Source organism: Bactrocera neohumeralis, chromosome 2 (assembly GCF_024586455.1).
Source record: "Bactrocera neohumeralis isolate Rockhampton chromosome 2, APGP_CSIRO_Bneo_wtdbg2-racon-allhic-juicebox.fasta_v2, whole genome shotgun sequence".
In the NCBI taxonomy this organism is placed as follows: domain Eukaryota; kingdom Metazoa; phylum Arthropoda; class Insecta; order Diptera; family Tephritidae; genus Bactrocera; species Bactrocera neohumeralis.
This window is the reverse complement of record NC_065919.1, coordinates 22,049,869-22,073,778: the sequence shown is the minus strand read 5'-3', so window position 1 is coordinate 22,073,778 and position 23,910 is coordinate 22,049,869. Positions and strand designations below refer to the sequence as shown.

The window sequence follows — 23,910 nt, the reverse complement described above, 5'->3', positions numbered from 1 at the left end:
GCAATAACTTAAGAAGAAATGATAAGTCGCCGACATCACAATTATGACGTGTCGTGAATTCTCTTCCATATGCGGGCGGTAGCTTCGGTCACGATTTTGCAACTTCCACGGCACTCAGCATATTCATGATTTTATAATATTCTTATTTTACTGAATACTACGGTTTTGAGGAAATAACTAACTTTCGAATTTCCAACATTTGTGTATAATTTCGAAGAACAAAATTTCAACAAAGACACGCATGGAAATTCCAGTATGAACACTGTTTAAATAGCGGGAAATGCCAAAGCGTTAAGTGATTCAAAAATATAATTAATATATGCTCAATTGACATTTTCCAACTTTTAGATACTCAATTTACAGTACGATTTGCCTTTTGCTTCAAAATATGTCTCCGTCTTTATGATGGCCGTAAATTTGTCGCCGAACTTATTTTGCAAGATTTTTAAAGAATGATAATAGAAAATGAAGCTGCGAAGAATACTGTGGATGTAAAAGTTCGCTATTTAAGTATCATTAACTTTCAATATAATGTATTGATAGCTCTTATTTATTCAAACATTAATGAACGATAAGACTAATATGTTATTTAGCTATCTCGAGAGTCATCTAAACCCCTTAACTGAATTTTTTCGATATTTTCGTATGTTATATTCATTGTCGGCAGCTTTTTTTTGTGTTCAAAAATTGTTTTCAAATAATTTCTTACTATAATTTTTTTTTAAATACCAAAGCTTGTCTAACTCGTTAACTTTTATGTATAACTCACGTACCCAATGTTCCAACTTCTGTGAATTGTCGATGAAAACGTCAAAGAAGTCCACTATATAATTTGCATGACCGTAAAGTGAAGTTGTTCGAGATAGCAGGCACTTTGAACATGTACTTAATTATTCACGATTATTTGGGTATGGCAAACTTAATATACCCTGTTCAGGGTATAAAAATAACGACAAATTGATGTTTCGGAGCAGATAGAGATGTTCAAGCGTAATAAACCCGAATTTTTGCGTCAATATGTGACAATGGATGAAACATGGGCTCCATCATTTCACTTAGAAGTCTAATCGACAGTCATCCGAGTGGACTGCTCATGATAAACCCGCTCCAAAGCGTGGAAATACAACAGTCAGTTGGCAAAGTTATGGCGACTATATTTTGAGATGCCTTTGCAATAATTTTTGTTGACTATGTTGAAAAAGAAGTACCATCCATCAACAGCGACTCTTGCATATCGTTATTGGACCCATTTTAAGAAAAAAATGCTGTTTCATTAATGCAATGCACCTCACAAGTCAGTGAAAGCGATGTCAAAAATCCATGAATTTGGGTTCAAATTGCATCCGCATCCACCGTATTCTGCAAATCTGGCCCCAAGCGACTATTTTCTGTTCTCAGATATCAAAAGAATGCTCGCTAGGAAGAAATGTTCGTCGAATGAAGACGTGTTCGAAACTGAGGCTTATTTGAAGCAAGGCATAAATCGCACTGATAAAATGGTATCGAAAAGTTGAAGTGTCGTTATAATCACTGTATCACCCTTGAAGGGAACTATGTTGAATAAAAAACGAACGAAAAAAATAACAAATTTTGCCAAAAAATGTGCTTTACTACGGTAGGCAGGTAGACCGGTAGACCTTTCAATTGACCTGTTATATAAATGCGATATCGGCCCTCCTGAACGATCAGAATAAAGTGCTTGTATGGAAAACTTATTCATTTGACGAGATATTGTAACGAAATTTGGCATGGCTTATTGGCTAAGGCAATGATGCAATATCCGAAGAAATATAAACTGATCGATCAAAATCAATATAACGATCTTTTTTTTTACATATATAATTTCATACTCATTAAAGAATACACCTGTGAAAGGTATTATAGCGAAATTTACGTTTTTTCTTAATTATGGTTTTTTCGGTCTTCAAAAATTATCAACGAATCTGAAAAATTACGTCTTTTTTCAAGAATTTGCCTAATTTGCAGTTTGTTGCTCTTTGGTTGGGAGATATGCGAAGTGTATAATGTAACACAAGAAATACTGTATAGATCGAGACATCGAGTTTATTTGCAGTTGTCTAACATAACACTTCATTTTCTTTCCAAAAATTCAAAATTTATTTCTTAGAATTCTCTCGTAAGAATTTGTGTTTATGAGAATAAAATAGTTGACTTGTGATTAAATGTTGATAAAACTCTCACTAAGGTTTAGTTATACCAGCAGTTTGTGTTGAAATATTACACGTTTGTAATTTTAATGTTGGTAACTGACAATCGTAAAGTAATTTAGTTCAATATGAAATTATCGGCATTATTAATTTTAATTTCTGCAGAATATGTCTAATGATTAACTCTTAATGTTTAACTATAAACTGATATCTAAGGGCAAACGGGTTGAATTCTAAAACTTTATGATACTAGGAAGTATTTTCTGAGCATTATATTTTGATTATTAGTAAGTTCAATATTCAGCTTAAATATTGAAGTTTCGGTAGGTCTTATAGATAAGTTAACATTTTCTAAAAAAAAGCGTTTGACGAAGAAAAACGAAAACGCAAAAAAAATATCACTATCAATTTACACACATTTCATGCAAATACCATAACTATGGTAAGGAAATTAATTAAACATCCTTATAATTAAATATGTATATCAAACAGAAAGAACTTATTTCTGGTGCTTTTGTAGGGTAGGACCCTTACCATAGTGAAGACACTTAGCAATGAAAAACTCCAATATATCGAATAAGAATTTTATAATTTTTTTTTTTCAAATTGTCCTACTATAAAATTAACTTATTTGGTTCTGTTACTTCACTGATTCAATATATAATCTACAATACGTTGGATAGTATACCATGGAATATTATGCTTGCTTAAGAATTAACAACGAGTTTCACAACAGTATTGATAAGAACAATAAGTGGAAATAAGTGAACCACTTTTTCTCCCTCCAATTACTAAATCTTCTCAGCACTTATTATTGATAGCATTTCATTTACAGTGTATGAACGACATTCACATTTCTTTTCTAAAATAATTCAATTGTTTCAATCGGGCGTACAAATAAATTCACAAATAGTTACGCGTAGTGTATCCAATGAATCTACCAACCTCCCTCGTGGGGAATAGGCTTAGTGTGTTGCAGGACTGCGACTCACTGGCCAGCCCGAAAAACAAACATGGTTCAAAATCAATAGACGGAACCGGTTTTGCAGTCGTCAACGCTAACGGAATCTTTTTAGCACAAGGAATCTTGCCAATGGTTGCAACAGTTTTGGACGCAGAAGTGCAGGGCATACTACAGCCTCTCGGCGTTTGAAGCCACTAAATCCGCACGGTACTCTGCGGAACCTATTGCCGTCATACAGAAACTCATCATTCAACTAGAGAAAAGAGTCAAACTGATGTGGGTTCCTGGCCACGCCGGAATCAATGGAAATGAGCATGCAGATAAAGCTGCCAAATCAGCTATAAAAAAGTTTTACTTTCATGCCATTCTCAACCAAAGCAGTGACGAAAAGTATTTCTAACACAGCGTACCAACGATGTGCTATCAAATGGGCAAACTATTCCCACACGTATAAGACCTATAATCCAAACAGATCGAGGATCAGGCTCCCCACGACGACTACAACACACATGAACAAATGTTTCATCCGCTTCAGATTAGGGCACACTAGTCTAACTCACGCTCATCTACTGGAAAACGAATCTCAACCAGCCTGTCAATTTTGTCGCAATGCTCCCTTAATTTTATCCTCAAAGACTGGATCTGACATTACAATTTCCTTTTTTCCGAACCTTAACCCGTTAGACTTGCTAAGTACTCCAAGTGAGAAAAATATTAACCTGTTATTTGAATTTTGTAAAACAATACATATTGATAACTTAATTTAAACTGTTATACACCTTAAACCGATAGCCATGGCAGCTAGTGCTTAATTAATTATAATTTCAATTGTAATCAATTTAAATAAATAAAATAAATAAATAAATAAGTGAACCCCTTTTTCTCCCTCGAATTACTAAATCTTCTCAGCACTTATTATGTGATGACATTGTCATTTTCAGGTATGATTCGACACACATTTCTTTCTATAATAAAGAATCTATATACACTTTATTTATGATCCAAAGGCTTGATGGGCACTTCGGACTATCTTTGAGTTGTCCAACAGAGCGTGGAGTAAATGTATTGCTAATTGGTTCCTCGAATAAGAAAGTGTATGTATTTTAATAACAAATATGAAATATATAAAATGTAAAGAATTTGTTTTGTAAATTTTTTGGAAATAGTGCAGCTTTCCCTTTGTATGTTTTCTAGGAGTTTTACTTGGTTAGACTGTGGCATTAAATTAAAATATCAAAATTTAGTCGTATTTGTACAAAAATGCTTAACTTTTTTCTAAAATTGAAGAATAATTACACTAATAAATTTTTTTCCATACCCATGGATGACAAATATGAATATATAAGTAGTTTAAAACAAATTTCTGCTTTAAGCTGACCTTAAGCGTTCAATAAGTTTTAATAGCACATTTTTTTTTCAAATTGACAAAAAATCGCAAGTATTTCTTTATCAATATCAAAAACTCGCTTAATACACAACACCGTTCACTTGTTGCTTAAACCCCTTTGCGGTAACCGCAAAAAACCATCTGCGTATTAATTTTCATACCGATCGAGCCTTGCTCAAAAATTTTCACACATATCAAATAACGGTCGAACACTTGTAGGCTGCGTAATGTAAAAATGCATATACTTATTTACATAGGCATTTGTACATATGCCGTCGCTTATATAGGCACTACTTGACCTACCTGAAATGTGTAGATGAACAAATGTAATGTCGGTGGTATCTGAAAGAGCGTAAGCAGAATAGTCCAAATATATTGCCACCTGCCACGATGTCCAATAAAATTCGAAATCACATCCGCATCCTCGTCTTGACTCAAATCACCGACGACGGGTGGTGGCAGACCTTCATTCAACATTGCATCCTTTTTTAAATCTTCCGAGTAGCGACGACAGTCTAAAGCGATCACGCTGATTTCCGGCGTACCCGGCTTTGGATCACGGTAACCGCCATATAAATTTGCTTCGATGCTACCGCGCGAATTGCTGCCCTTCAAATTACAGTCGAAGTTCAGTGAGCCACGACGTAGGACACCGCTCATTTTGTAGCGCGTTAAATGTAAGTGTTTCGGAATAATAACTAAAAAAATTATTTTTGAATTTATTTTTTTTTTAACAAACGCGCACTTTACTTTTACAGCACTTTTTAATTTTATTTTTATTTTAATTTATTTAATTTAAATTAATTCTATTTTATTTTCTTTTATTTCATTCTATTTTATTCTTTATTTTCTCTTATAATTTTTTTCTGCTTTTTTTTATCAATTTTAAAATTTAAAATTTTTTTCCCAGCAATAAAGTTATAAACATCCACTTCTCACATAATCAAGATAAAAATGAAAATTACACAGCACTTTCAAGCCTTTTGATTTGTTTATAGCGTGTATTTCATTATACCGTTGTTCTTTACCGCGTTTCGCGCTGTAGCGGTCTAATTATATTTTATCAACTGCCGCGATATTATACTACAAGCTAATCAACAAAAGCGCCAACGCTATTTAACATGTATATTTAAATTGCTTTAACAGTGTGCTGTAATTAACAGCGCTACTTTTAGATAGCTATCGCTGTTAGCATTGGCTAACAACAGCAGAAAATTCGCAAACACACGTTAACTTACTCTCTAACTTTTCAACAGTGCTGTTAACTGAATCTGCTTTGCAGGTATAATATGAAACTATTTTTGGCATATTAACAGAGAATGTTAATGAATGAGCATACTCTGCTGCTTTATCTGTATATTAGCACATTCCTCTGTTATTACCTACATTTCTGTTCAGTTGACTGTTAATACTACTGATCGTTAGAGCTTTTTGTGCTTTGCTTCACAGATGTTGCCAGCCTTCATTAATCAAATTTTCAAAATGAAAAGCAAACTTAAAGTTTTTAGAGACAGGATTTTGCATTTGCATACTTACATATGTTTGTATGTATACAAGGTTGACACTTTGTAGGTTTTTAAATTTTCCATGCCAATACAAAGGGAGATAAATTAGTTATGTCTTATGAAAATGTTTAGCAAGTGATCACAAAAAAGAAAACATAAATGGATTTGACTGAAAATGAAAAATACGATGATGATAAAAATTATATTTTCTAGAAAGAATAAATTTCAAAAATGTGATATAAGTGATGAAACGATAGTAATCGCTTGTTTCGTTTTTATATTGCTGCAACATGTTGGTACAGAGTATAATAGTTTTGTTCGCCTAACATTTGTTTGAACCACTTAGAATTAATCCAGATAGATATGGGGTCAGGATGAAGGAAAAAGTTGCAATCAGACAGAAACCTAAAAACAAATAATATAACAACTAATAATTCCTTTAAGGTATGCCACCTGGTGACCAAAAATTGTTCACATTCCATCATATTGTTCAAGACCCTATATACTGAATATATGCACCCCAGTGTCAATAGTTGACTTTTGACCGAAAATACCGATCAATGTCTGAGATTTATTGGGTAGTCGAAAAAGTCTTTTCGTATTTCTAAACTAACTTTAACTTATTTTTTTTATATTTATAATGAACTTTAATGAACCAAATATGTACCATTTTGGTCCACTACTTTTTGCCATTTTTCCGCTAGAGACATTATTCCATCAGTGTAAAATTTTTCTGGTTTCTCGGCGAAAAACTGCGACAAATCATTTTCACAGGCTTCTCTTGAAGCCAACTTTACTCCGTTAAGGGAGTTCATTGACTGAAACAAATGGTAGTCCGATCGTGCAAGCTCAGGGTTATATGGTGGATGCATTAAAACTTCCCCAGCTTTTACCGAGTCTAGCGTTGTCTTGACAGAAGACGAAGCCCTTTCTGCTAATCAGTTCTGGCCATTTTTTTTCGATTGCTTGCTTCAATATCATCAGTTGTTGACAGTAAAATGTAGAATCAATCGCTTGACCAGGCTGGAACAGCTCATAGCGGATGATTCCTTCCAATATCAACAAATTTCGAGGCGTCAATCCTGGCTTTGCCACCATTTGTTGAGCTTCACCATGCTTGGACCATGATCGTTTCCGTACATTATTGTCGTATTTGATTCACCTTTCGTCTCTTGTTACCATTCGCTTCAGTAATGGTTCGATTTCATTTCGTTTCAGCAAAGAATCGCAGATGTTAATTCGGTCCATTAAATTTTTCACAGCAATTCATGTGGTATCCAAACATCGAGCTTCTTTTTCCAGTCAGCCCCTTTTTAAATTTTAAAAACCGTTTGATGATGAATGTTAAGCTCCTTAACGATGTCATGGCTGCTTATGTGATGGTCCTGGTCAATTTTTCCATAATTTCATCGACTTTTTCAACGATATGTCGACCAGAGCGAGGTGCATCTTTCACATCGAAATTTCCGGAAGGGAAACGAGCTAACCATTGTTGTGATACACGAACTGATACAGCATCGTCTCCGTAAACTTAACAAATTTCATTGATGGCTTGCGTGGCATTCTTCCCTTTTTTATAAAAAAATTTCAAAATATGGCGAATTTTTTCATTATTTTCACTCATTTTTGAACAGCTGTAACTTTTTTTCAAATTCCCCGAATTTAAGTTTTTTTGGTTAAACGAAGCACATAAGTAATCTTTTCACACATATAGGCATAATATTTCAATGCAACTAAAAATCACTCACCCGGTACAGTTAAGATTTCTTTGTAATATTTTATTTAGCCTTAAGTGTATATAAAAAAGGCAGACACACTTGTTGTTTTATTTAGAAAATATTAGTGTTAATTTTAGCTTCCATGACGAATCAATTAAACGTATGTACATACATTGTAGTTCGAAAGTGGTTAAAAAAAAGTGTAATGAAGAAAATCTACAAATTTGTTATTAAATGAGAGTTCTAATACTTATGAGGTAACAGTTTTCTCAAAATGTATGAATTCAGCTCATTACTATATTTACATCGCTTGCCTCCAATAACTAATCCGGCTAAGAATGAAATTGAGATCTGGAGCATTTTCTCTATATTCACATATAAGTAAGTAGTTTAAACATTATTATTATTTTTTCGAAATATTCCTTAAAATAACGCTTAGAGCATACTTCGAGGACTGACGTTTAACTCTTAAAAATTACTTTTGCGTTATTGTGGCAGTAAAACCTGCCCTACACAAAAGTTTAAGACTTGAGGTAGGTTGTAATTTAAAGCACAAGCATCTATATAATACATACATACATGTGTATATACAAATCAAGTGTATCAATATATTTACTTTTTATTAAAAAGCGTCGCTTAAAAGCTCTTAAATCAAAGCTTTGCTCACCGCTTCAGCGCTCAGTCATCTAAGCGCTCAAATGCGAAGTCACTCAAATATTTACTCACATAAATACAACTTGAGCTTGTAGCGGTTGTAGTCTGTTGCTCGTAAACTATTCTCTTTACTTACAGAAGTGTGAGCATTTTATACTTAATGACCGTTTAATAAAAATGTTCTTTTTTCGCTCTTTTACAACCGGTATACTGGCCAAAAATGTTCGAGCTTGGAGCATAATCATTCCAATTTTGTGGAGCAGTAAATATCCTACCAAACTAAGCATTTTCCGATTTATAATAATTATTTTTTTCATTGGATTATAAAATTCATAAGAAATAAAATTTCTATAAATTAACCGTCTAGGCTTGTGGTAAAATCGTAAAAGACCATTTTGTTGAGCATCCAATTGCCTACAAAATCTATGAAACGAGATCTCTTTTCAGGTGGTTGGAAGCGGGAATTGAATTCTTCTATCTGATACAAAGGAAAAACTAGAAAACTTTACGAGCACATACTTGGACTGATTTTCTTAGAGGACTTCTAAGATTTTTCAGTGTACCTAGCGAAAAAATATCCGTTTATTTCAACCCATCCTTATATAAAGTATATAATGAAATTAATTAAACAGTTCCAACCACTTTTGTGATTAAGCTGGCTATGGTTGTCAATCTGCCTTTCCATGAGATTTCAATTAAAATCGCTGTTAAAGACAAAGTTAAACTAATAGACATATATACATACATATATAAAGGCAGTAAAGATAATATACAAACTTCGTATGTGGTTCATCATATTCATCTCGGCGAAAAAAAGGAATTTAATCGACAACATTTTCAGGGGATTCATTTTTATAACTTTTGATGAGGATTAACTCAAAAACAGTTCATTGATGAACTTACAGGGTCCGGCACTCGAAGTGTAACCAATTAAAAAACATAAATTCGGTTTGGAAAATTATTTTTATTTATTTTAAAGTACAAAATATGTGAAAATAATCATAAATTCAGGACCAATTCACTTTTGCTCGACATGACCACCTTTTGCCTTAACTATGGCCTTGAGACGGTTAAAAAATGAATCGCAAGCTGCCCGAATGTGACTTGCCGGTATTTTGGCCCACTAACGGACAATGGCTTTCTTCAGCATCTCGAGACTGGTGTATTTTTTACTTCGGACCTTGCTCTCCAAAATGGCCGAAAGAGAATAATCCATTGGATTCGCATCTGGTGAGTTCGAGAGCCATTGTGTGGTCATAATGAAGTTCGGAACGTTGTTTTTCAGCCATTCTTGGTTCACTCGCGCTTTGTGAGACGGTGCTGAGTCTTGTTGAAACGTCCATGGTTTGCGACCGAAATGTTTGTTTGTCCACGGCTTCAAAGCAGCCTCCGGAACACTTTCCCGATAATATCTCGCATTTACTTTGACGCCAGGCTCGATGAATACAATTGGAGAGCGCCCATCTGCGGTGACAGCGACCCAAACCATTATTTGTGGCGGGTGCTGCCTCCTGGTGGCCAACCGATGACTTAGATTCTCGTATGAACGGTCGGTCAAGTAAACCATATCGTTTTGAGAGTTTACGAATTGCTCAATTGGAAAATTTTTTTCGTCAGAAAACATAATGTTCGGAATTTGACCGCTTTCGGCCAAGCGAAGCAACTGCTTCGCTCTCTCAAGTTTTACTTGTTGCTGCTTCGGTGTGAGATCATGGGCCTTTTGGAACTTGTAAAGCTTAACCTTGAGCTCATTTTTCAATATGCGTCGGATGCTGCGGTCGGATATTTTCAGTTCTTTAGCCATTTGATTAGCACTTCGTCGTGGATTTCGCTGAAGTCGCTTCTTTACTTACCGAACCATCTCACGTGACGTTGCAGTCTTTTGATGACCACCTCCAAGGCGTTTAGCGATGCTACCAGTATCATTGTAACGAGTGATGGTGCGATAAACAAAAACTTTATTCACATTAAGGTGTTAGAGCTCACGAACAATTGCTGGCTGTGATTTTCCAGCTAAATATAAAGCAATCACACTATTACGTTTGAATTCCATTGCTGATCACTTTTTTTTTGCGTTCACTTTTGGCAAAACGCTTTTCTACCCTTGTAAACAATACTCAGAACTGTCATTCAGCAAATTTATAAACAGCTGATTCCAGTGCAACAGCTGCGCGAACGGTCTGAAGTTGGTTACACTTCGAGTTCAATTTTGTTCCCTGTAGTTCAATTTTTGGTGGTGACGCTCGATCGCGGAACAGTGTTATTGTGTAGTATAGTATATTCCAAGTCGTGTGTGAAGTCGTGAACCACTTCAAGAAGAATTTCGTTAAGGTTGTCCAAAATCAGTTGTTGTTACGGATTGATACTGTGCGCCAACGAATGTTGCAAGATCGTCATGTGATCTATCGTGAGATTGAGACAACTACAGGCATTAGTGCGATTAGCACTCATTTAATATTGCATGAATATTTGATTGGGAGGATGGGGTGATGTGTAGAAGTTCACGCAAGTGAGGAAAGTTCTCTGATCGCCATTCACTTGGGAGTGGCCAGAAACGATTCTTTTACATATGACTCAAGCAGCTCACGACTTCCGGTCTTTGACCAAGTATCCTCTGGTTAGCCTAAGAACATCCGTTCGAAGGTGAGCTAAAGTGAGAAGGCGAAACATCCCCTGCATAGGGTTGTGCGCTGGGTTTGGGACCCGCCACGTAAAAAGCCTACCCCAGTGAACAGTAACAACCAGCCTCGGATGAGAGACCCCCCTTTTGATGACGACCACGGCAAACGAAATAAGGACTACGATTTAAGGGCATGCACCTGGAATGTCCGGTCCCTTAATTGGGAAGGTGCCGCTGCCCAGCTGGTTGATGTCCTCGTGAAAATAAAGGCTGACATCACCGCCGTCCAAGAAATGCGATGGACGGGACAAGGACAAAGACGAGTAGGTCCTTGTGACATTTACTACAGTGGCCATATAAAGGAGCGCAAGTTTGGTGTGGGATTCGTGGTGGGAGAGAGACTCCGTCGCCGAGTACTATCATTCACTCCGGTGAATGAACGTCTATCCACAATCCGCATCAAAGCGAGGTTCTTCAACATATCGCTGATCTGCGCCCACGCTCCGACGGATGAGAAGGACGATGTGACCAAAGATGCCTTTTATGAGTGCTTGGAACGCACTTATGAGAGATGCCCCCGCCACGATGTCAAAATCGCGCTTGGCGACTTTAACGCCAGGGTGGGCAAAGAAGGTATCTTTGGCACTATGGTCGGTAAATTCAGCCTCCACGAGGAAACATCCCCAAATGGGTTGAGGCTGATCGACTTTGCCGGGGCCCGAAATATGGTTATCTGTAGTACTAGATTCCAGCACAAAAAAATTCATCAAGCTACCTGGCTGTCTCCGGATCGAAAAACTACCAACCAGATCGATCATGTTGTGATAGACGGAAGACACGTCTCCAGTGTTTTAGAGGTGCGTGCGCTCCGAGGTCCTAACATCGACTCGGACCACTATCTTGTTGCAGCCAAGATTCGCACCCGCCTCTGTGCAGCAAAAAACGCACGCCAACAAACACAAGGAAGGTTCCACGTCGAAAAGCTGCAATCACAACAGACTGCCGAACGATTTTCTACTCGGCTTGCACTCCTGCTCTCTGAGAGCACTCATCAACAACTCGGTATAAGGGAACTGTGGGACGGCATTTCAAACTCCTTACGTACAGCTGCATCCGAAACCCTTGGTTTTCGGAAAGTGCAAAAGAACAACTGGTACGACGAGGAGTGCCGCGCCGCAGCGGAGAGAAAACAGGCTGCCTACCTCGCAACGTTACGATCGACCACAACACGTGCGGGATGGGATAGATACCGAGAATTGAAGAGGAAAGCGAGACGCATCTGCAGACAGAAAAAGAAAGAGGCCGAAATGCGTGAGTATGAAGAGCTTGATAAGCTGGCCGACAGGGGTAATGCTCGAAAATTCTACGAAAAAATGCGGCGGCTTACAGAAGGTTTCAAGACCGGAGCATACTCTTGTAGAACCCCCAAAGGTGATCTAGTGACCGATGCCCAGAGCATACTTAAATTATGGAGGGAACACTTCTCCAGCCTGCTGAATGGCAGTGAATGCACAACGCCAGGAGAAGGCGAACCCGATTCCCCAATCGATGACGATGGAGCAGACGTCCCATTGCCCGACCATGAAGAAGTTCGAATAGCAATTACCCGCCTGAAGAACAACAAAGCGGCGGGGGCCGATGGATTACCGGCCGAGCTATTCAAACACGGCGGCGAAGAACTGATAAGGAGCATGCATCAGCTTCTTTGTAAAATATGGTCGGACGAAAGCATGCCCAACGATTGGAATTTAAGTGTGCTATGCCCAATCCATAAAAAAGGAGACCCCACAATCTGCGCCAACTACCGTGGGATTAGCCTCCTCAACATCGCATATAAGGTTCTATCGAGCGTATTGAGTGAAAGATTAAAGCCCACCGTCAACAAACTGATTGGACCTTATCAGTGTGGCTTTAGACCTGGAAAATCAACAACCGACCAGATATTCACCATGCGCCAAATCTTGGAAAAGACCCGTGAAAGGAGAATCGACACACACCACCTCTTCGTCGATTTCAAAGCTGCTTTCGACAGCACGAAAAGGAGCTGCCTCTATGCCGCGATGTCTGAATTTGGTATCCCCGCAAAACTAATACGGCTGTGTAAACTGACGCTGAGCAACACGAAGAGCTCCGTCAGAATCGGGAAGGACCTCTCCGAGCCGTTCGATACCAAACGAGGTTTCAGACAAGGCGATTCCCTATCGTGTGACTTTTTCAACCTGCTTCTGGAGAAAATAGTTCGAGCTGCAGAACTTAGTAGAGAAGGTACCATCTTTTATAAGAGTATACAGCTGCTGGCGTATGCTGATGATATTGATATCATCGGCCTTAACACCCGCGCCGTTAGTTCTGCTTTCTCCAGACTAGACAAGGAAGCAAAACAAATGGGTCTGGCAGTGAACGAGGGCAAGACGAAATATCTCCTGTCATCAAACAAACAGTCGTCGCACTCGCGACTTGGCACTCACGTCACTGTTGACAGTCGTAACTTTGAAGTTGTAGATAATTTCGTCTATTTAGGAACCAGTATTAACACCACCAACAATGTCAGCCTGGAAATCCAACGCAGGATTGCTCTTGCCAACAGGTGCTACTTCGGACTGAGTAGGCAATTGAAAAGTAAAGTCCTCTCTCGACGAACAAAAGCCAAACTCTATAAGTCGCTCATAATTCCCGTCCTGCTATATGGAGCAGAGGCTTGCACGATGTCAACAACTGATGAGTCGACGTTGCGAGAAAAGTTCTGCGAAAGATTTATGGTCCTTTGCGCGTTGGCCACGGCGAATATCGCATTCGATGGAACGATGAGCTGTAGGAGATATACGACGACATTGACATATTGGATTTCGAGGCTGACATTGTTGTTGTTGTTAATACTGGTTCCAAGATAGACGAAATTATCTACGACTTGATGAGAGGAGATGTTTCGTCTTGCCCTCGTTCACAACCAAACCCACGGCGCGGTTGTTGAGGCCAATGATATCAATATCAATATCGTACGACAGCAGCTGAAGATGGAGTCATGTGTAGAAGTTTACGCAAGTGAGGAAAGTTCTCTGATTAATGTCTGTGGCTAGAAACGATTCTCTTACATATGGCTCAAGGAATTCACGACTTCCGGTCTTTGACCAAGTTTCCTCTGGGTAGCTAAAGAATATTCGCTTGAAGGCATGGTAAAGTGAGAACGAAAACCATCACTCTTAAAGGTTGTACGCTAAGTTTGAATGAAATGAAATGAAAAATTACCAACAGCCTTACCAACTTAGATAAACAAAAAAAAGAAATTTTTCACGATTAATATTTATTTTTGTTCTCCAACGCCGAACCCTCCTGGCTATGTTTTGGAAAAATAGTAGGAGTGATAGTCATGCATTCGCACGAGAGTAGACCAAAGTTATCTGGCATCTTACGCCGATTAACGGGATTTTTAGAAATGAAACCACGTCTAACAAAATTTGTTTCAACATTTCACTTAATAATTTATTTCACTTTATTTGTTTTATTGCACATTACTTTTGGCCTTATCAAGACAAATATACAACAGAGAAATAAACAACTGGATTTTTTATTTTACTCATATAATTACTTTGCTAATATTATACACATACATATGTACTTAATCACTGCTATTTACTAATTTGACACAAGTTATTAATCTTTTTTATGCATTTTACATATAATTGATTCTGTTGCTGCAGCTCTGGTGTATTTTATAAGAAATATGTATAAAAAATATATGAAAACGTTGTACAAACACAAACTTAACCGTTACTTTAATAAGTACATAAAAAGTAATAATTGCATTACTAATAATTAAGTTGGTTAAAAATATGTATATTTACATATGTAACTGTTAATACATATACATATGTATGTTCATACAAGTATGTATGCTTATTTGTGGAGTCAGAATTAGAAACATTTTCACAATGATATTTTCTAATGAGTTGCCATATTTATAAACATTTTACTGTCTCGTTTGCTAACTATGGATTTTTGTTTGAAATTTTTCATAAAATTTGTATAATGAATATAGAACATAAGTACTTCACGACCACTACGTAGCTAAATTATTAATTATTTGGCAACAAGAAAAAAGGTTTATATAAAAGCAGAACTAAAATAAATTATTTTCAATAAAACTGTTAAAAATTATGTATAATACAGTAACAGTAATTTTTTCACACAATAAACGAAAGAATTTTTTTTTATATTTTTATCTTTGAATAAAAATTACATAAAAATACGGTACATAGCTTAACAAAAACATTTTTTTTTTTTTTCAAAAACATAAAATCACAAAATAATAATAAGAAAATCATAACGTATATTAATACTAATAAATTATTTAATATTTAGTTTTTTTAATTATAGATATTTTAAATATATAATATATACAAAAAAAGCTAAATAATTAAAAATGAATTTGCTCATTATTTATTGCAAGATACTTTGTGACCAATTGACTGTGTGATATGCTTGATCAACATATAATATATGTATGTTTGTATTAAAACTACTTATCTACAAAATACATAAATACATTGTTGTAATTATACATAAGCATATATTTTTTATTATTTATAATAATATTTTGTTTATAATAATTATTTATTTATTTTTATTTATAATAATTTTGTATGTATTTTTTATTTATGAAATTTTCAGTTAGTTTGGAAGTAGCGTATATAAATACATACAAACATTTAGGTACACACATATATATAGTACTATAATAAATAACTATTTATAGCAAAATTGCCTATTTTTAAGTGGAAATTTAAAAGGTGGTATTCACGTGCTCGTTGAAATTTTATCATTTCTCTCTATTTTCTTAGAATTTTATAAAATATATGACAGCAGAAATAAAGTTAAAAAATTAATTAAACAAAAACCTATTAAAAATTTCGATAATAAATTAAAATATTTTTTTTTGACTTTTTTATTTTTTCTCAAAAAAATTCTGCCGCTAAGTAAAAATAAAATTTTTTTATAGTAATCTAAGCGGCATTAAATAAAGTTAAATATTTTTAATTATATAATTTTTAATAATAATTTAGTATTTAACAACCATAAAAAAGGAAAATGTTGAAACACTGTGAATATCCTTTTTGAAGAAATTTATTACTAAATGCCACGCCATTGCGTATAAATATTTTCGCTGTGTGTTGTTTTAGTTTCAAGGGCCACATGTTGAATACTTTTTACTTTATTTATTTTACTTTTATATTTAATTGTGCCAATTATTTTAACATTTTCTTACAATTTTGTTATATCAGCAATATTATTTAATTCCATATCATTTTAGGAAATAAAATAGTAGTTTTTGCTTAAAAAAAATTAAGAAATAATTAAAATTACTTTTTTTTTAATAAAAAATATTGTTTTTTGTTTTGTTTGTGTTTAACAAATCCTAGAATTATATGAAATTCAAAAATATTGTTGAAAATACTTTTTTTTTATTAAAAAAAATAATTTTAATTTTATACTTTTTTTACTATATTTTATTCCAAGAAACGTTATTTTATGCACATAACTTTTTTAATTGACCATAATTTTAATTTTGCTTGTCTTTTTTGGCACTAAAATTTCCTACTTTAACTAATTGACTGTGCAATTTTGGAAATTATTGCAACAATAGCACTTGTGTTTTTGTTGTTGTGTAAGTGCTTAAATTTTATGACTGCAAAGTTCAGAAGACATATTTATTATAAAGAAATTTGTGTATACGAAAACATTAATTAAATGAACAGCAAATAATAATTAAATGAAAAGTGATTTGAAATAGTTAAAATAAATAAAAAAAATTCAGTAAAACTGGTATTGTATTATATAATTATTATAATATTGAAATACTTTGAGTTGTGAGCAATAAAATATTAATAATTTCGTAGGTAAAAAAAATAAATAAAATAAAAAGCAAAACAGTGTTGGAAATATGTAAATGAAAATAAAAAATATTAAAAATATGTTAAATATTTGTTAAATAGACACATATAATTGCATGATTTATATTTTGTAAGTGAAATAAATAATTTAAGAGCAATTTCTGTGCAATCAAAGTTTAATTATGTTTTTTTATAAAAATTAAATGAAGAAATGAGAACAAATTAGTCAAAGGGAAACTAAAATATATGGAAAAAACTACTGAATAAAATAAAATAACGGTAAATAACCCGTATTTAATTAAAATTAAAAAAAAAATAACAATAATAATGATTTTACTACAACAACACATATTTTTTATTATATTAAATTTGTGTAAAAACTATTTTTTAAATAAATGTAGTCTAAATTTAATTTATATTTAATTTTTTTATGTTAAAAAAATGTATGGTAAAATTAAAAAAGTATACATAAATACATAAAATGCAATAAAATAATAAATATAAAATGATTTATATTAAGATGTGTGAAAAAAACTAAAATTTTTCCGCTTGGTACGCTGAAAAATAGGTGCTGAGACACCTCCAAAAAAGTCCCTCAAAGTAACGCGAAAGTCCATCGTCTTACATTTTTCTATTTTTTTCTTATAAACAGTTAGAAAGATTGAAATCTCGCTTATAACTACTTTAGATATCTTGCTTCACAAATTTTGTGACAAGTTCAATGCTCTACAAAATGATCTCTTAAGATTCATTCGTGAACCTAACTGTTTAAAAGATATTAACGGTAGTAGCTTGCTCATTTTAAAGCAATTCTCTCTTCTTATGAATTTTATAGAACATCATGCCAACAAAAAATATTTTTTTCACCCACCTTTATATATAAAAATAAAATAAATATTTCAAGAAGTTTTTTTTTGATAATTATAGTCAACATATATACATTTGTTTTAATTTGTTACACTTAAATCGGAATTTCGTTGATTAAATAATGTTTATTTTACTATTTTCAACATACTGCATTTATTTAATAATTTTTCCACTTATTAATATTATTTTAGTGCATATAAAAATTATAAATCTTTCTTAAATTTAAAGTTATACAAATAATTCATTTTGACTTCGCTATTTTTCACTCAAAACCAAACAAATTGTTTTGCGCTAAATTTTCAGTGCCTTCTGGCATAAATTATTTTCTTAACGGCATAAAAATACTACTTAATTACTACTGACTTAATTATGAAATTTAATAACTATATATATATATTTAAGTATATATAGTTAAGCACACATTTATATATAGTAGAAATACTTTAGTACCGTATCAATTTTTATATTTCTTTGTTGTTTTATTGTTATAACTATTTTTTTTTGTTTTTAATTAAAAATATGTGAGTTTAGTTAATTTTTATTATTTTTGTCCTTAACATTTTGTATTAAAAACAATTTTCTTAAACTTTATGAATTTGCAACAAAAGGTCCTGCCTGTATTTAGTAGTTTTTTATGGAACTTGGGTGCATTAATCTATTTATTTTAATATTTTTTATTTATTTTTATTTCTTTTATAATAAAAGTGTTTGTTTGAGAACTTACATACATAACAGTAATTTTAGCGATTTTAACATTTGGAACTTTCACTTTACTTCAGCTTTTGAATCGAATTGTTGTAAGCTTTCATTAATTCTCTGAGCTTTGATAAACGATTTTTTAAATTACAGCATTTCAACATTTTCATTACCGTTACATGATGTGCTTGCAATTATTTACCGTTATTCTTTATACCATATACATATGTATGTAAGTTTGCTTAAGCAAGTACTTGCTGTGCTAGGCTTTTGCTTGAAATGGAAGTCTTCAATCAACTGTTTGTTGCTATTACCTGCTATTACAGTTAGTTAGTGAGTTTGTTTTCATACATTTTGGTCCAGCCAAAATACTGTTAATGCTTTACATTTGCCTTTAAATAGTTGTATGCTTTCACATGAACTTTGTGTGTTTTCGGCGAGTTTACCAAATTTCTTTTGCTTACTAAATTCGTCGTATTTTGACAAGAATTGTTTCTTTTCCTCTCATTTTGGCTTGTGGCCTTTGTGGCATCAGTTGCTGGAAGTTATCTCAGCTAAATTTTAACAATTCTAACATCTGTAAAGAGAAATAGTCATCGAGATTTGTATGATTCCATATATTGCAATAAATGAAAGGGAAAATGTATAAGTAAAAGGCCGTGGAACATTTTAAAGCCTACATAGCTCTAAGCGTTCTCTGAGTATTTTCCTTACAAACTACTTTCATATAAAACCATTCGTTTTTACTCTCTCTTACCGAGCTAAAGCGTTGCCGTAAGCTTTGGCCTACCATGCCTAATGTCATTATTAAAAAAAAAGTCGTGTGAAAATTTCAAGTTCCGAAAAAAGCCGATTGTCGGGAACGCTATAACTACCCCATAATTTTCAAAAGCTTTCCGAAACGGTCAAGTGTAAACATTCACTCACACATTTTTAATATCATGCATTTTAAAGGTAGGTAGGTAAAGTGGCTGTCTGACAACGAACCTATGTAGGTCTTTAGGAGATCAATTGTGAAATCCCTGAGACTAAACTCCGCTTACTCCATTGTCTTCTCTCTGAAACTCCCCGGATGTTTTATAGTTTCCTCTTCTTTCACCTTCTGACAGCATCTACAATATACATAGCACAACTAGAGTTCCTGCATCATGTTATCTAAATTTTAATAGTCGGCATATACAGCCCATTTTCCATTCATGCCTGCTTGTTGATCAAAATTAGTATTGACTCCACCGAGTCTCAGGTATAATTGTAACATATTTACAAATAACAAGCTTTGGTGATTCGAAAGCCGCTGGGCTATCTGTATAAATAAATATATTCTTTTCTTTAAATTGCTGTGATTTTCGCAATTATCTAGTAGATGGAAGCTGATTTTGGTATCTGATTTTTCTAATTGTCTAGTTTGGAGTGAGTTTAGTTCTATAGGATTACGAAAATCCCTATTATTGGGCAGAAAGGGGAACTAACTTACTATTATTACAGACGATTAATAAGGAGGATTCCCTCAGTCTAGAATGTTAATCAGAGGTTTTATAAAAGAGAGAGCTAAATGAAGTGCTTTGATTTTAAATTGAAGGTTACAGGGGCATAGTGAATAGATTAGGTGCATCATTTGAGATGCAAAATACTTTGGGCAAAAAATGGCAAGACTTTTTAATTTAAAATTCGTTGAAATTTTTTTTGTTGGTAGGTATGATTGTCAGTGACATCTGTGCCAAATGTCACATCAAAATAATCATTAGTGTTTAGTATAAGCTTGTCTTTTTGAAGTACATAAAGTGCATTCACGGCATTTACGATGACTGAAATTATTTAACAAAGAATTTTCATTAAATTTTGTACGCGAAATCAAATTTCTGGTGCCGATACAATCAGAATGTTGGAAAAGGTCTTCGGCGATAAATTTTTGTCGCTGGCAAGTGTTTTTGATCGGTATAAATTATTCAAAGAGAGTCGAAAACAGGGTCATCAACAGATAATAAACACGTCAACATAATAGAGGAATTGGTGGCTAAGAATCGACGCTTAATAGTCAGAGATCTTACTGTCATCGTGGAAATATCTGAAGGATCAGTGAAAACCATTTTGAAAGATCATTTAGGTCTAAGAATGTGAAAATACGATTGGTTCCAAAATCACTCAAATTTTTAGAAAAACAGCGTCGCTTTAACGTCGGTGATATAATGTTTTCGGACAACTACGATGTTATGAAACAAATTATTACTAGCGATGAGTCTTGTGTCGATGCTTACGACGCGGAAACAGACGATTAGCGCACTGAATATCGTGGCAGAGGTGAGCCGGAACTGAAAAAGCCACGCCATTGCTGGTCAAAAATCAAGGTTAAGTTAACAGTTTACCTCGTTTATCGAGGTATGGTGCACACCGATTTCCTTCCGATAGTCCAAATTATCAACAAGGAATTCAATTTGTAAAAAGAGGGTTTATAGGTCTACAACTCTTGGTTTTTGTACCACGATACTCGTAATGCACCGTAGCATTCTGTCTTGATTCTTCGTGAGTTTTTCGCCAAATTTTCAACCAATATCGTACCGCAACCATCGTATTTGCCTGTGTTATGTAGCTGATGTATGACTTGTGTCTATTCAGCAAACTCAAACGACCGTTGCGGGGAAAAGGTTTTGAGTCAAGTGAAGACATTAGCAAAAACGCGATGGGTATTGAAGGCTGTTCCGGAAATTGACTTTAACAAATATTTCGAGGATGGAAAAAACGTTGGCACAAAAGTGTTGAGGTCAAGGGAGAGTTTTTGAGGGGTACGATGCAGATTTTGAAGTATAAATTAAGAATTTTAAAATTATGAACAACGTCTTTTCATTTTGTGCTCATAGTAGAACATTAATATTCCACATCAAATCAAGAATTAGTTAGAATGCATAAATTAATTTTGGGCTAGTTCCAGAATAAGAGCTATGTATGTAAATAAATGTTTGACAACTATTCGAAAAAGTCCGTTAATATTTAAAATTGAAATCACTCACTTCTCCTCACGCGGTTCCGTTTTCGTTTGAGCAGCTATAGTTTCAGGCAGGAACAGCACCACAAATCCGCCAAAGAATGCAAAAGCTGTCAGCAGTGTCATCATGAAATGAATCTCAATTTTATTCTGAAAGCAACAACAATAATAGCAACAAAAATCAAATTTAATTGAAATACACGAAACAAAAAACTACATAAGTAAAATATGTGTATATGTATGTATGTGTCAGCCATAAATACTCAAGATTAATTGTTGATTTAAAAAATATGCGCCAACATTTTTGTGCAGCGAAGTGTGGCCGGCGATTTTGGTCAGATATGCGCGCATTAATCACATAACATTTGCACAGACTTAAACATATTTTAAATTGAGCGGCGCTATCGCCCCACCGACCCCCCGCCACCCAAACTTACCAACAACGACAAATATGGCGTGAGTATCAGCGCGGCACCGGCGGCGACATTACAAGCGCCCACGCCCACATTACGAATGGCGGTCGGATAGAGCTCGGCGGTGTAGACCGGCATAATGGTGTTGCCGGCGCTGATGGTGAACTTGCCTGCGAAAATAAAGATAGTCAGCTGGAGCATGCATACATATGTGGGAGCTTGTAAGGCAATGGAGCATAAATTTGCGCTAAGTACTCATGTAAGAGTGTGTGTGTGTGGATGTGTGTCGCGCGCTTGTGAATGGCATTTATGCAATTCAATTAAATTCCGATTGACTTGTAACACATACTTGTGCGCATACGCACACACACACACACACACACACACACAAGAACATATTTATGGATACATGCTGGGACAAACAAAATCACAGCGGCAACTCACCAATCATGAGGAATGTAATCTTCAGCCAGAGCTGGTCATCATTGCCCTCGGTAATGGCCGCGCAACAGCAGGCGATGCTCGTGCAGAAGAATGTGGCGCAGAAGAGCCACTTTTTGCCAACCTTTGTGATGATGTACATGGCGATGGCGATGGCGGGGATTTCGACTAGGCCAGCTAAAGCCTGTGGTTGTGTGTCACAATGTTGTTGTTGATATTTTTTGTAATGAAAAGAGAACGAGAAAAATGCTATGATTGAGCGCCACATTGTATTAATTTGTTTCTTTTTTTCTTAATAACTTATTTTATCGATAGTTAGCGGTGTCATTTTTGTTGAAGTTTGTATAAAAACATTATGGAGCAAACTTATGGACTAAAGTGAATATGTTCGCCATACTTTTTTTTGGTTCAATATGCCTAATTAGCGTTTACGAGCGTCTGGCGTTCACATATTAGCCATAAATTAAAAAAAAAAATAAAATAAAAAAAAACAAAAAAATAAAAACAACATTATGTTGCCAGTCCGTGACTCAGTTATGTTTTAGTTAGGCATTTAAATTTATATAATATATATTTATGGTATTTACTTAGCTATTTATGCCTTGTCAGTACAACGATACTATTAGATACGTCTCTATCTTACTAAGAGAAAGTTGGCACAGCGCCAGCGGGCAAAGTTCTCGTAGACAACCAGTGAAGCGCATGGTTGAAAGCTTAATTATCTGTTAATTTCGATCACTTCGCACTGTTGATACAAAGTACAGTGCAGCCTGGATATGAAAATCTGCTTGCAAATTCATTATTTGTTCATGTCTTCATTTTGAATTAGATCCGGAATCTTTTAAAACCCCCAGAGGTGATCTAGTGACTGATGCCTAGAGCTTACTGAAATTATGGAGGGAACAGCCTGTTGAATGGCAGTGAAAGAACAACACCAATCGACGACGATGGAGCAGACGTTCTATTGCGCGACCTTGAAGAAGTTTGAATAGCAATTACCCGTCTGAAGAACCACAAAGCGGCGGGGGCCGATGGATTGCCGGCCGAGCTATTCAAACACAGCGGCGAAGAACTGATAAGGAGCATGCATCAGCTTCTTTGTGGAATATGGTCAGATGAAAGCATGCCCGACGATTAGAATTTAAGTATGCTCTGCCCAATCCACAAAAAGGGAGACCCCACAATCTGCGCCAACTGCCGGGGGATGAGCGTACTGTGTGAAAGATTAATCTTAATACAATCTTGGTAAAAGAAACGAAAAAATTTGGCATTCCAACTGTAGCCAGGTCCTTCTCCACCTGGTCCTTCCAACAGAGTGGAGGGTTTCCTCTTCCTCTGCTTCCCCCGGCGGGTACTGTGTCGAATACCTTCAGAGCTGGAGTGTTTTCGTCCATCCGGACAACATGACCTAGCCAGCGTAGCCGCTGTCTTTTAATTCGATGAACAATGTCGATGTCGTCGTATATCTCGTACAGCTCATCGTTCCATCGAATGCGATATTCGCCGTGGCCAATGCGCAAAGGACCATAAATCTTTCGCAGAACTTTTCTCTCGAAAACTCGTAACGTCGACTCATAGGTTGCTGTCATCGTCCAAGCCTCTGCACCAT

At 35.0% G+C, this 23,910-nt stretch overlaps 2 protein-coding genes across 3 annotated transcripts in view; both read right to left on the bottom strand.

Annotated features, from left to right (window-relative positions):
• The window catches only part of LOC126750746 (organic cation transporter protein), a 54,052-nt gene extending 48,454 nt beyond the window's left edge, over positions 1-5,598 (bottom strand). Inside the window, exon 1 of the mRNA XM_050460460.1 lies at positions 4,823-5,598. Within this exon, the coding sequence (XP_050316417.1) occupies positions 4,823-5,179 (357 nt within the window). The 5' untranslated portion in view covers positions 5,180-5,598. The remainder of the gene's footprint in view (positions 1-4,822) is intronic.
• Positions 5,599-14,470: 8,872 nt separating this feature from the next.
• Positions 14,471-23,910, bottom strand: part of LOC126768105 (organic cation transporter protein) — a 102,850-nt gene continuing 93,410 nt past the window's right edge. For both annotated transcript variants that reach the window (XM_050485999.1, XM_050486000.1), the window contains exons 7-10: positions 22,305-22,485; positions 21,885-22,030; positions 21,473-21,597; positions 14,471-19,044 (exon numbers count right to left, since the gene is read on the bottom strand). In XM_050485999.1, coding sequence (XP_050341956.1) covers positions 19,038-19,044; positions 21,473-21,597; positions 21,885-22,030; positions 22,305-22,485 — 459 coding nt within the window. In that variant the 3' untranslated portion in view covers positions 14,471-19,037. The remainder of the gene's footprint in view (positions 19,045-21,472; positions 21,598-21,884; positions 22,031-22,304; positions 22,486-23,910) is intronic.